The 13,941-nt window shown below is 43.0% G+C and overlaps 1 protein-coding gene across 8 annotated transcripts in view; it reads left to right on the top strand.

Moving 5' to 3' along the window:
• Nt5dc1 (5'-nucleotidase domain containing 1) overlaps positions 1 to 13,941 on the top strand; it is a 102,941-nt gene that overhangs the window by 4,665 nt on the left and 84,335 nt on the right. For 4 of the 8 annotated variants that reach the window (NM_001106393.2, XM_039098601.2, XM_039098605.2 and 1 more), the window contains exons 2-6: positions 1,768 to 1,859; positions 4,540 to 4,611; positions 8,429 to 8,553; positions 11,849 to 11,928; positions 13,335 to 13,419. In NM_001106393.2, coding sequence (NP_001099863.2) covers positions 1,768 to 1,859; positions 4,540 to 4,611; positions 8,429 to 8,553; positions 11,849 to 11,928; positions 13,335 to 13,419 — 454 coding nt within the window. Of the gene's footprint in view, positions 1 to 1,767; positions 1,860 to 4,539; positions 4,612 to 8,428; positions 8,554 to 11,848; positions 11,929 to 13,334; positions 13,420 to 13,941 lie in introns of those variants that run through there. The other 4 variants (XM_008772981.4, XM_039098602.2, XM_039098604.2 and 1 more) reach the window with 2 other exon arrangements.

Here is a 13,941-nt window from a genome sequence, read left to right as displayed (position 1 = left end):
TAACATTTATCTTTACCTCATCATTCTTTATTTGGCAAGTTCCTGTGGAAACCAAACCTCTGTTGCGGGCTTGCGGAATGGGAATATTTATATAGTAGAAATGGACAGGTGTTGCAGTCAGTCCTGTTTTGGTTTATGGCTAGCACAGGACTGGTAATAAAAGCAAGTGCTTATGTTGGATTTGCCTCCGTGCCAGGTACCTCTGAGCTTTACCCTTGTTAACCCCATGCTGGCAATAGGCCTCGCAGGCAGGATCTTGACAAAACAGTTTTTAAAACTGTTCATGGTACTTTAAAAATTTTCTTTTCAACATGTGGGCCTGTGGTTCCTAACGTTAAGGAATCTCGTAGGAGCCATAACTCAGCACTAGAGAGGCAGAGACAGGTGGATCTCTCTTCGATCCAGGTTAGCCAGGATACATAGTCTTGTCTTAAAAGAGAGGGATTAAAAGGAATCTTACAGGAACCCACCAGGCCACTCTCATCCCTTAAAGTCAGGTGACTTTAAGAAGCAGCACCCATGCTTGATTATCTCCATGATTTAGAACTATTGGTATATGGTACTGATGGCCCAGATAACTGTTACACTACACTGGATAGGAGCCATACCTAGTGTGTTTTTAATTGGCTCGTAGATAGAGAGCAGCTCTATTTGGGGGGAGTCTTGGCTTCCTCCAGTTAGTTTGCCAGCCCTCAGCTGCCACCACCAGGTACAGTGCAGGCCCTTGGTGTCTACACCTGGCTGGTTCTCCATGTCCTTGGGTTTACCCAGCTCTGCCTTGTGTTCCAGGAGTCGGAGTCTCACTGAACGTGGCTCACAGATTCAGCCAGACTAGCTGACCGTCAAGCTCCGGGGAGCCACTGTTTCTCTGATTCTCAGTGCCTGGGTTACAAATGGGTGTCGGGCACAGATTTTACATGGTGCTGGGGATCTGAACCCAAGTCCTCATGCCTAAACAGTAGACCCTCCACTCCAGTGTCAGACTACTTATTAAAAATGGGTATCGTAATTAAGAAAACTATTGGGAGTTCAGGTCTATCAACAGCCAGAGCTTTGGTTCATCTGTGCTTGCTTCCAATGGCTTCGTTCCTTCTTTGTGCTTAGTTGTTCTCTTTGCATGGAGATGGCGTAGAGAAAGAAATGCCTTGTGTCTGATAGCCACCTCATGTCTCCTGCTAACTCACCTGCCTGGTCAGATGTATCGCACTGAATCTCCTCTCAGCCCAGGCCTTTCTAACACTGATGGTCCACAGATAATAAAATGGTCAGCAATGCTTATTGTCCTGCGGACAGTCCTGGAACAGTGACTCTCGATCTGCCTAATGCTGCCACCCTTTAATACAGTTACTCGTGTTGTGGTGACCACCAACCAGAAAATTATTTTTGTCGCCACTCCATTTTGCTACTGTTATGAATTATAAAGGAAATACTTTTGGAGATAGAGGTTTTCTGAAGGAGTTGCGACCCACACAGGTTGACTGTCACTGGTCTGGTAGCTGTAGTCAGGTCTTAACAATGATTTGCAGTCCTTTAGGACCTGGATATAAAATTAGTACCTGTCTTTGGTTGTGTGGTTGTGTGCTGGTAATACAGTTTTGGGGCTGACCATTCACCTGGGCAGAGGGTTAAACCGCAGAAGTTCACAGTTATGGACATTCCCCTCCTACCTAGCTCTGTCAGTGATTCTGTCAGGTTTTCAGCTCTATGAGGTTAAGAATGAAGTGTGAACTTTATGGCTAATCTCTCTTTTTACCTCCTTATTTGCAGCTCATTTATAACAGCTTTGCTCAGTTCTTAGTCAAGGAGAAAGGATATGATGAGGAGTTGCTCACTCTGACCCTAGAGGACTGGGATTTCTGGTAAGTCTACCAACCCCCTTTTCATCTGTGTCCCCTGTGGCTCCTAATTGTTGCTGATAAAAATCTTACTCTTCTAAAGATGAATAGTGACATGTGAAATTAGTCAAAAAAATAACCTCTATTCTAAAATTTTTATGTCTAATGGATTGAAATATTGTACTCTGAACATGTTTAGACTTTATTTAATATGAAAGTAAGCTTTCAGCTTGTGACTACTTGGAGGATATTTTTATGTAGTTTCAGTCAGTCCCAGCCAGGAGGTTGACAGGTTACTAAGAACTGTAATTTACATCTTTGTGAACAAGTTTGTTTAATTGTTAAGAACCATGGAAGAGCAGTCATTATGTTTAAATAAGTGACTGCTCTAGGGTATTCCTTTATGATTCTTACTGTTCAATTCCCTCCCTGATTCATGATTTTCAACGTTACAAAGGGCATTCTTGGTCTTTTGTCTTCATTTAAACAAGAAAAAGAAGCAAGAAAGCTTAATTTCAGTTGTTCAGTTTAAACAGGTATGGTAGCACATGCATGCAAGTATGAATATAGTTCTAGCTTCCCAAGGCCTGAGGCAGGAGGATGCTGTTCAGGGTTGGCTGGGAGAATAGGAGGTCCCTGTGTCTTTAATTAAGGTTGGAAAGATAGCTCAGTTAGTAATCTGCAAGCAAGAGGTTCAGTCTTCCAGAGCCCACAGAAACAAGAGGAAATGAGTGCCTCCCAAGGCTCAAGTATCATTGCAAAGGAGGGTAGAAAGATCGTAAAAGGTAAAAGTGGGGAGTGACTACAAGGAAGCCATTCTCAGGGAACAACAGGATAGTTGCATATAGGAACTCTCAGAGGTAATGACAGCACGCACCAGTCCTGGGTAAACTCAAGCTGGATAAAACCCAAGCATGGAGCAGAGAGACAGAACCAAACCCCACCCTTACCTGATGAGCTATTGAGAGTCGAGGGCTTAGGAAACATCAGTTTTCTTCAAGGATGGGGCCTCTGAGAGGCTACCTGTGTACAAGTGGTCACAAGCTGAAATTTCATTTTCATAGTAAAGTCTGAACATGTAAAGTCTGTACAGCATTTTAATTCATAAAATACAAAACTTTTAGAACAGAAGTTATTTTGTCCTTTGACTAATTTCACATTTCACTTGGTAAAACCAGTGGTCCCAAGTGGACTCTGGTTTTAACACACACACACACACACACACACACACACACACACACACACACACACACACACAGTGGTCCCAACTGGATTTAGGTTTTAACACATACACACACACACACACACACACACAGAGTTGGGAATACTTGGAGCATGGAAAGGAGAGTGGATCAAAACACACTATCTATGTGCACAGATTTCTCAAAGGAAAGAAAGTGGGGAAAAGTGGATAAGTGCAAGGGCTGCTCTCATCCCCGCTTTTCGGAGGCAAAGGCAGGAGGATCCCAGGGCCTTGCTGTCCAGTCAGCCTAGACAGCCAGTGAACTCCAGGTTCAGTGAGAGATGCTGTGTTGAAAAGCAAGGTGAATAAATGGGAGGGTACCTGATGTCAGCTTCTGGCTCGAACCGATACACAGGTGTACACATATGAACACACATGAAAACATGTATACAAAATACATTCAAATTAATTAAATAAGAAAATACATGTTAGGTTATAACTAATAATCTTAAAAAAAATACATGCAGAATGATGATGCATTGTGCATCTCTCTGAGATTTGTTTGTCTTTTGGAAATATCCCTTCTGTCCTGAAAGGTAAGAGAAAGCTCTTACCATGTGGAATTATTGTTCCCAGAAACTTTACTGTGAAGGAAAGTAAGTAATAACCCCCAAGTGCCCTTTCGTGTGTGTGTTTAACCTTGCTCTTTGGCCTCCATTTGATGTTTTGCTCTTATTCATAATAATGGACCTATCCAGTTTTCTCCACATCCCACAAGTCTTTTATAATAAAGAACCTAGAACTTGGTATTTGACTGTCTTTTACTAGTTCTCAGTAATACTCCTTGACCAGAGGCTAAGAAAACTATATGGAAATGCATTAGAGGCAATGTAGGTTAGCTTGTGCTTTGTAAATGTGTGTGTGGATGTGTGTATTCCTGAGTATCTTTCTGTTTGTATGTGTTATAGTTAGATTTGTGTGTGCACATGTATGCACGTCCGTGTATGTGTACGTGCATTTAGGTACAGGCACACATGTACCACAGCACACATGAGAAAGTTAGGGGTCAACTTCAGGAGTCTGTTCTCTCTTCCACCATGTATCTGGAGCCTGAACTCTGGTTATCAGCTTTGCTCAACAATCATTTTTACCCACTGAACCATCTCACCTGCCCGTGTATTTTAGATAACAGAAAACATTAGTATATTTTAACAAGGTACAGGATAATCTTCATTTAGTATTTTCTCTTTTGAGTTATGTCTTTTTTTCATTTTACTAAAGCCTAAAGACTTTATAAGATAAACATGCTACCCTTGGCCTCCTGGGCAATTTTCCGTATGTTCCTGTTTTTAGTGAGACTTAATGTTATAGTTCCTGGATGCTCACCCGTGCTGATTAACATGTCCCTTGTTCAGGTGAGAAAATCTCTTTAACACTGTTACATTTAATAATGCAGATTTTTTTTCCTCTGAGGTGAATCCAGCATATGAGCTGATTGATAATCAAATGTTCCCATTTCAGTTGCAAGGGTTTGGCACTGGATCTGGAAGATGGGACCTTCATTAAGCTTGCGGCTGATGGCACTGTGCTCAGGTAATGTATTGTCATTGTGGTCAGAGGCTCCACGATACTTTATTACCACTGTAAAGTCCTTAAGCTACAGGGTGGGGTTATTATTTTAGTCAGTCATTTGACAGATAATAGCTCTGTATTCCTTTTAACTTCTTAGAAATATTTTCAGGGAATCCAGTAGAAAATAACATGCTTTGTGTCCTTGCCTAACCTTTTTAAAAATTTAGTTATTTATTCACTTTATATCCCAGAATTAACACCCTCTCCCCATCCTCACCCCCCCTTTTCCTCTGATGAGAGAGAAACCCCTTCTCCCACATCACCACACCACCACCATTCCACCATCACCTTGGGCACATCAACTCACTACAGGACCAGGGTCATCATCTCCTACAGTGGCCAGACAAGATGGCCCAGTTAGGGAGACAGAATCTACAGGCAGGCAACAGAGTCAGGGACAGCCCCTGCCCCAGTTGTTTGAGGACCCACATGAAGGCCAAGCTGCACATAGGTCCAGCCCATATGTGCTCTTTGGTTGGTGGTTCAGACTTTGGAAGCCCCCAAGGTTCTAGGTTAATTGACTCTGTTGGTCTTTCTGTGGAGTCTCAATTCTCATCGGGTCCCTTAATCATTCCCCTAACTCTTCCATAAGACTCCTGGAGCTCGCTCTGATGTTTTGATCTGGGTCTCTGTATCTGTTTCAGTTTGCTGCTGAGTGGAGCCTCTCAGAGGACATTTATGCCAGCCTCCTGTCTGCAAGCACAACATAGCATCATTAACAGTGTCAGTCTCATTTTGGGCTAGTCATGAGCTGGCCATTCCCTCCATCTCTGTTCTGTCTTTGTCCCTGCATATCTTCTAGGCAGGACACATGTTGGGTCAAAGATTTTGTGGATGGGTTGCTGTCTTTATCCTTCCACTGGGAGTCCTGCCTGATTGCAGGAAGTGGCCACTTTAGGATCCACATCCCCACTGCTAGGAGTCTCAGCTTGTCTCCCACGTAGACACCCTGGGGCCTTTCCACCCTCACTCACCTCTGTCCCAGGTCTCTGGCACATCCTAGAGATGCCCCTGAGCCAATTTCCATTCTCTCTTCTCTATTCTCCCTGTACCTGATGCCCTCCCTTCCCTATGCCTTCTCCCACTCAGTTCCCTCCCTCTCTCCACCTATGATATCTGTTTTATTTTGCCTTCTGAGAAAGAGTCAACCATTCTCCCTCGGCCCCTCCTTGTTATTTGGCTTGTTTGGGTCTGTGCGTGGTAACACAGTTATCCTGTACTTTATGGCTCTTACAACTTTTAAGTGAATACATACCATGTGTGTACTTTTGGGTCTGGGTTACTTCGCGCAGGATGGTATTCTCCAGTTACATCCATTTGCCTGAAAAATTCCTGATGTCCTTGTTTTTGATAGGTAAGCAGTATCCCATTGTGTGAACAAGCCACATTTTCTTTATCCATTCTTCAGTTGAGGAACATCTGGGTTCTTCCCAGCTTCTGGCTATTATAAATAAGGCTGCTATGAACATAGTGGAGCAAGAGTCCTTATCGGGTGTTGGAGCATCTTTTAGGTCTATGCCCAGGAGTGGTATAGCTGGTTCCTGAGGTAGATCTATTCCCGTTTTCTAAGAAGCTACCAAATTGATTTCCAGAATCAACAAGTTTGACTTGTACAATGTAGGAGAGTTCCACTTGATCCACGTCCTCAAAAGATCATGGATATCACACTTTTGTTTTTTACTAGATACTTAGAATACCATCAGGGATCCTTTGATTAAAGAAGATCTGGTGGGTACTCAGTAGTGGTGGTGGTTTGTGTATACTCCTGCTTCCATCATGCAGGGCTCCTTTGGACCAAGTCCACCCCATGCTCTGGTTCCCTTTTCATCCCTCTTCTGAGTACACACAGACCTCTCGGATTGATAAGGGTATGAAAAGCCGTTAGTAAGAAGCTGCCATCACTACTGAATCTTAGGGAGAACACTGTGGAGTGAGGACCTACTTTTCACCACATACTCACAGTGTCGTCATGCCAACATGACCGTATTAGTGCTCTGTTATTATTTATACCAATTTGGTCACGTCAAAGAAGACTCGGTATAGAGCCCTGCAAGTGCTCCCTCTTTCAGGAAAGGTCGTTTATTCTGTAATCAAGTTGCTTTCACGTGTCCCCCAGACTCTTCCCTGTGGTGTGTCTTAAAGGACCAGCTATGGCCTTCTCTCTGATTATTTTTGTCCTTTATTTGCCTATTCTTTTTCAGGCAGCTACGGGATGAGTCTATCTGTAGGCAAATACTGTATCCATGACCTTTAAGTCTGTAGTCAAGTTGTCATGTTCTTGGCAGTCTTCAGTCATTCTCTAGTTGTTCATTTCTGTCTGTCTCTCTCAATTCAACTTCTAAACAACCTGAGGTTCCTCTAGCCCACTTTTTCTCCTTGATGATGTCTTTGATCCCACACAATGTATATTTGTCTGTTCATGTTTGCCTGTAGACTTCCTCTATCTTGGCCCAGTCTTCTGAAGTGTCAGCCTCTAAAGGAAAGAGCTCTGTGTGTTTTCTTCCTCATCTGATCTCCTTTATTTTCCTCTTCTGATTATTTTCCAGCCAAAATTAAGTATACTATATGTTCTGTAAAGAACTATATAAAATACAAACTTTCTGTTTATATACGCAGTGAGAGTCCCTAAACAAGGGCCTAGTGAAGCAGAAGCAATATTCTGAGCTTAGAACCTAGCTCTTTCTGCCTCCTGTTCTGCTGGTACACTCCTCTGGCTGCTGCTGGGCAGTGTGATTCTGATGTGCTTGTTGATCTGACATATGTGTCCTTGTGTGAGTGGATGGTCCATTCCTATCTCCACAGACCCTTAGGGCTAGGGGCCTACCACTTCTGTGGAGCCAGTGTGGCTCATATTCTAACCTGTTGCCAAACTCACCCTTTCCACCCAGTCTACACAGTTGTCTCCTAATTGTTGCAGTTGAATATGTGTTTCCTTCTTTTCATGTGTGTGCATGTGCCTGTGTGTGTGCCTGTGCCTGTGTGTGTGTGTGTGTGTGTGTGTGTGTGTGTGTGTGTGTGTGTGTGTGCGCGCGCGCGCGCGCTCCCATGTGCATGCTCCTGGGGTTAGAGTCCAGGACCACACACATGCTAGACTAGTTTCTTACCACCAGTCTACATTTCCAATGCTTCCTTTTTCCTTGTCTTTGCCTAAGACAAGGTTTCCAGAATGGCTTTGAACCTGTGAGGCTCTGGCCTTACCCTCCTGAGGAGCTAGGATTTGAAGCGTGTGCCCCCACACTGGCTTTTTATCATCCTTTGATGAAGCCACAGCTTCTGTACAAAAGGACAGGATCATCTTAGCAGTACCCTCAAATAGCATAGCTCCTCCTCATTTGCTAGTGGACAGGCTGAAAGTGGAAGAACCCGGCCTGTGGTAGAAATGCATCCAGACAATGGGCTTTGAACTGATCTACTTTTACTTGTGTTACTTAGGCCAGTGTTTCTTGCCTCAAGTGCATAGTCTATTGGTTGTTATGCTGTGACCATAAAGGGCGTATAGAATCCCAGACCAGTTGACATCAACCCAGCTGAAAACCAGATACATAAAAAGAAAAGCAAAAGTTGAACATGGTGGCCCATAGGTAGCATTCAGGAGACTGAGGCAGGAGGATCACATGTTTGAGGACAGACGAGGCTATGTAACAAGATCCCATCTCAATAAATAAGAAAAACAAAACTTTGTTAAGTCCAGTGGGGTTGGGGTTCAGTTGTTTCATTGTCATCAAAGATTTAATCAAGGGAACCGCTAGCAAGCTCTGCTGTCCTCTCTCCTCAACAGGGCAAGCCACGGCACCAAGATGATGACTCCGGAGGCACTGACTGAGGCCTATGGCAAGAAGGAGTGGAGGCACTGTCTATCGGACAAACGCAGTGTGTCGGGCTCTGACATTCCTTGCTGTTCAGGTAGGGCTCATCCATGCTACTTCACTTTTTGCCTGTTACCTGCAATGTGAGGACACAGCAAAATGTCTCTGTCCCTCTGGCCAACCAAGATGTCCAGAGTAATGGATTTAACTTTATAGCACTAGGATATATTATTTTTCAGGCTTATCTGATTTCTGTTTGGCATTAGTTCAATGTGTGCTTTTGAGCTACGTTTCCACTGGTGTGATGAAGCTTTCTTTAAATTTCCTTTACCCAAGTTTGTTCTGGAGTAAAAGTATCACCCTGCGGATGGTGCGTCCCTTAGCCAGACCGGTTTAGTAGCGTGCTCCATCCTCAGTTTCCTTGTCTCCCATATCTTTGTGTCTCTGGTGCCTGGTACCCCTGTCTCTTGGATTCTGCTTCCTAACGGACAGCCCTATCTCCTGCCTCTGATTTTATTCTAAAATGACTCCACATGTTCTTCTCAAATCTGGGAAGAGCTAAATATGAACCATTATTTCAGAAATCATTTACTGACCTAGGTATACATGGATTGATTTGAAGTGGGAGTCCTCATCAAAATTATGCTGTTTCTCTGTTCTTTCTGCCTTAAACCTCTGTTCTTCCTACTGCTCTTGAGTGTTAAAATGCACCCCTTCCCTTTCATACCTGTGACAGCCTAAAAATAGCTAATATTTGTTTGTTCCTGTTGTGTGTGGCCTTCTCATATTTGCCTTCTTTTGAGCTGTTTAAGTCTTTCTAGTGGGTTGAAAGTTTTAGGAGGTATGGTAGGGTTTGACAGAAATCAGTGGGTACAAAAAATGAGACTTTGCCATAGAGGTCAGTATTGGATGCTTTTGCACATCTCAGTGAAAAGTTCCTTCCCAAGTAATGATAATGAACTTCCCTTTCTGGCTGGGAACAACCATCACTAGTAGAGTATGCCAGTGTGTGAAGTTCAGTTACCAAGAGCAAAAAGCCCTGTTAAGTCATTTCTTCTCCCCTTTTCCATGGAAAGCTAGGCACATAGCTAAGTGTTTTGCTTGGGAAGTTATTAAAAATCTTGAATATTTTTAAGGCAAATTATTCCAGTCATGAAAAAGCAGGTACCCTGTGCTTTTCAAACTCCAGTGTATATAGACATGACTGGGAACTGTGAGGCACGGGCGTGATGGGGCATGTTTGTCTGGCTGAACTTCGAGTGAGTGCCAGGAGTAGGGAGACTGGGATGCTACGCTATATGAGGAAGGGCTCCCCACAACCTCCCACAGCAGTCCTTGAAGAAGGACTTGCTTGTCCAGAATGCTTTCTTCATGGCAGATGAAGATGCATGTCTTACTCAGGGTGAACCAGAGATAAATACCTTTTGCAGGAAGGGATAGCCAGGAAGCTCATCAGCTAAGTACTCAAGGCCTATCTAGATACTTCTTTAGCATGGAGAACTCTAGGTTCTACAGCTACATGACCTGTTGTCATGGTCCTCTTAGTGGGGTGTCGTGGTCATGTGTTCCAGGACTGGGACCAGGTCAGGAGCTAGTTTGAACGCCTGCCATTCTCAATTATGAAATTTACCTTTACCAGGTTCTAAACTTGCAACAGCCTTACCAGTTGTATCTGGTAACCCCACGTGGGATATCAGACTCTGATAAAGGCTCACCTCTTCTAAAAATAAAGCTTTTTAATCACCCAGTGACCAGAAGAGGATTTCAAGACACCCTAGAACTGAGTTACAGATGTTTGGAATCGTGAGATTTTGGAGACTCAGGTCCTTTGGAAAACAAGTGCATGCTCTTAACCACTGAGCCTTCTCCCATTCCCACAGATAGAATTTTATAAGTGTAGAGAAGTATGAAGAAAAAAAGGTCTAATGGTTCCACAATGCAATTAGACTGTGCTTACATTAAATATTACAGAAGTGGGGAACAATGGGCTCTGGATTTCACTGAGATTTCAAGGAGGTTGAGGTGTGGTCAGTCAAGTTGGCTGTCTGGGCCATGTGGCCCCAGGGCCTTTGGCAGAAAGCATCAACTGGACTCTTACATCTGTTGTGTGATGCCGCTCAGCCGGAGTCAGACGTTGGGTCACAGGGATGCAGCATGGACCAGCCGTCAGAAGTGGAAATCCAAAGGTTACGAATGTGCCAAGGGAGGGCTTGGGTTTGATTTACCTGAACGCTACACAGAATAAACCTTAATCCTCTTCTCAGTTGAGACCCTGAAATGTCCTGAGTTTCTCTGATACAGGCCACTCACATGGCATGACTGCTTTTTCCTGTCATTACCCCGGATACTCTCAGGTTTTCCTAGCTGTCTGAAGTAGCATGAAAGTGGACTGCAGTGTTTGCCTGGGTTGATCAGCGCAGGTATCAGGGCAGTTTGTGGAGAACATTTCATGGGATGCTAATGTCAGATTAGACTGTTTTGAAATGTGGTGACTAATAACATATTATGGTGTCTTCATATTGCATTTTATAGTGATCATGTACTCTTTTTTGATGTCACATATTTTGCCACCAAAATGTGTTTTAATAAAATGTTTAACTTACAGATGTCATGTTTCAACTTTCTGTGTGTGTAATTGGAGCTTAAACATTCCTCAAATGATGAGGATGGGGGAATGGCTCAGCAGTTAGGAGCACTTACTCTAGCAGAGGACCTGGGATCAGTTCCCAGCGCCCATACAGCAGGTCACAGCTGTCTGTAACTCTAGTTCCTGGGGCTCTTACACCCTCTTTTGCCCTCCACAGGCACCAGGCACCATGTGGTGCATATATACATGTGGAGACAATGCTCAAACTCACAGTATTAAAAAAAAGTCTTTAAAATATGAAAAAAGGATAGCCTGTAGCAATGCCAATTTGAATTGAAGTGGGGGTTTTCACTGAAATTACTCTAAAACTTTCTCTTTATATTCAGCAAATAGTGCACAGTGGCACACTGCATTGTTCAAGGACAAATGTAACATGAATAAAATGTGCCCCAAATAAAACTTAAAAAGGCTAGGGAGGATCTGAGTTCAGTCTCCAGAAATCACCTTTAGGAACCCTGGCTTGGTGCCCCATGCCCTTGCAGTCCCAGTGCTTGGAAGCGGGAGTGCATGGGACCCCCATGTCCTTAACAAATGGCGGATGATGGTGCCTGAAGAACTGCACCCATGGTCATCTGTCCTCCACTCGCACGCTACACACTCACCTCTTCCCCTACCTCCAACACACAGAATGACAAAGTGGAGGCTTTGCAGATAATTAAATGAGATCCAGACTCTTCTCAGACACACTTCTCTGGTTTCCACAGACAGGGCATACTGATTTTGTTTGTTTGTTTGTTTGTTTTAGGAAAGTGTTATTTCTATGATAACTACTTTGACCTGCCAGGGGCTCTTCTGTGTGCCAAGGTGGTGGACTCTTTAACAAAGGTGAGTGGGCGCTCAGGATTTTTTTAAGAAAAAAAAAAACTATTTAGTCTAAGTAAGAATAGTTAATTATATGTAACTCTTGGGTTGAGATTTCACTCTGTTTTCTTTGCGTGGTTTCATACGTGACGCAGGAAGCAAAACGTGAAATTGGTTAAAAAATATTTTTGGAAAATTAAATAATGGTTCCCTTTTAAAAAGAAAGTTTGGTCAAGGAAAGGACACCCTCTTCTCCATTAGGGGGCATAAAAGTCTAGAAAAAGGAAGCAGAAAATATGCTCTGAACAAATATTTTCTTGCTTTCCTTCGCAGATTAAAAACAAATACAGTACAGTTAATTAAGAAAAATTCCATGTGTCTTATATATTCTCAATGTCAATCCTGAAACAGGAGGCAAAATTATCTAATTAACCCTTTGTTTTGTGCGTGCCCACATGAAATACATCTCTTAATTTGACAATTTATACATAGACTTAAGACCTATGAATGTAACTGGGTTTGCATACCAGCATTTCCTTTCCTTTTTGCATACATTGCCTTTTAAAATCACAATTAAGTATATAAGTGGCTTATTATGAAAGTGAGAATTACAGTCAGATATTCATGAATGTTTTCATTGAGCAGGAACAGTTTTGGGTTTGGTGCTGTGGATTTTCCTTGGGGGCCTAGAGTATGCATGCATGCCTATCTGCACTAAAGTATATTCTCAGCGTTGTAGTTTTATGAGCATAAGATGGAGTCTGTGCCTTGTCTTACACCAGTGGGGGTGGGGGGTATCAAATCTTCCCCTCCCCTCTGAGCCTGGGGATCAACCCTGGTTCTTCAGCTTCCAGGCAAAGGCTCTAGTGCTGAACTTCAGCCTGGGTCACCTTTTGTATTTTTTTAATGTGCATAATTATATATAAATATGCAGTCTTTTTTTGTATAAAAAGATACTATGTTTCTATGAAGCAAAGAGTTATAGAGTTGTGTAATTGGATGTAGATTTTTTTTTTTTTGCTAGCTTAGGAATTTGTCCACAAAATCATTTCCATTTTGGATTTAGCAGCTCAGTCATGGCGCTGCAGTAACTTACTGATTTTTATGTTAGCAATGCACGTTAAGTGGGCGTTGAATTGTAACCTAGCCTGCTTTTGGCCCAGTGTTACCACTATGCATCAAGAAGTGTGTACTGTTATTTCTGAAACGGTATAGATAATGTGTAACTTTAGGCTGTAGGAGTGGACAGGCTTTCTGTGGTAGTTGGGCTTTGTAGCAGTGGGTTGACTTGTAGCAGTGGTTTTTGAGGCAAATTTCTGTAATAATCTGTCATGTTTAAGTAGATGCATGTAATGGTTTGCTGCAGCTTTACCACTGTATTTAGAAGCACAATTGCTGCACTTGTTACATTTGGAAATTTCTTTTTTTAGCAGAACAGAGGTCAAAAAACATTTGATTTTTGGAAGGATGTAGTTGCTGGTATACAACACAATTTTAAAATGTCAGCCTTTAAGGGTGAGTAACGTGAAGAGAGGCTTCCTGGTGGAGGTTTGTTAACCACCCGTGTCTACTGGATTAGATAGATTCTCCCTCTTTTGTTGTTCTTCTTACTTGGGATTTAAATGCTAAAAATGTTTGCTATGGGACTAGCCCTGATACCGGTATTTATATCTGCTCTGTGGTCGCAGTTGTCAGGCGTCCGAGCCAGTTTATTCAGCTGCCTTCAAGTGTCTCCCAGTGCAGCTCTCCTTCGTGGGCAGGAGGATGTCTCCTGGAGTGAAAGTCCCAGTCCTTGTTTTCTGGATTTAGGAGTGGGAGCTAGTGACACCTGTGACCATCAATACAGCAGAGACAGAGGGACAGATAAAGTGCCTGCTGATAGAATTTCCATTCTGTCTCTTTGTTTAAGGATCAAGAGTAGTTGGTCCAGAATGGGAGCAGTGTTATTGCCACCCCCTAAGCTGGGACTTTTAGTTTTCCTCTGCAGGTTTACAAAGTCTTATGTCAGGGAGCCAATAGCCTTAATGTTACCCTGCC

This window comes from Rattus norvegicus, chromosome 20 (genome assembly GCF_036323735.1).
Source record: "Rattus norvegicus strain BN/NHsdMcwi chromosome 20, GRCr8, whole genome shotgun sequence".
In the NCBI taxonomy this organism is placed as follows: Eukaryota; Metazoa; Chordata; class Mammalia; order Rodentia; family Muridae; genus Rattus; species Rattus norvegicus.
The sequence above is the reverse complement of the archived record's forward strand: the minus strand, read 5'-3'. Positions and strand labels throughout refer to the sequence as shown.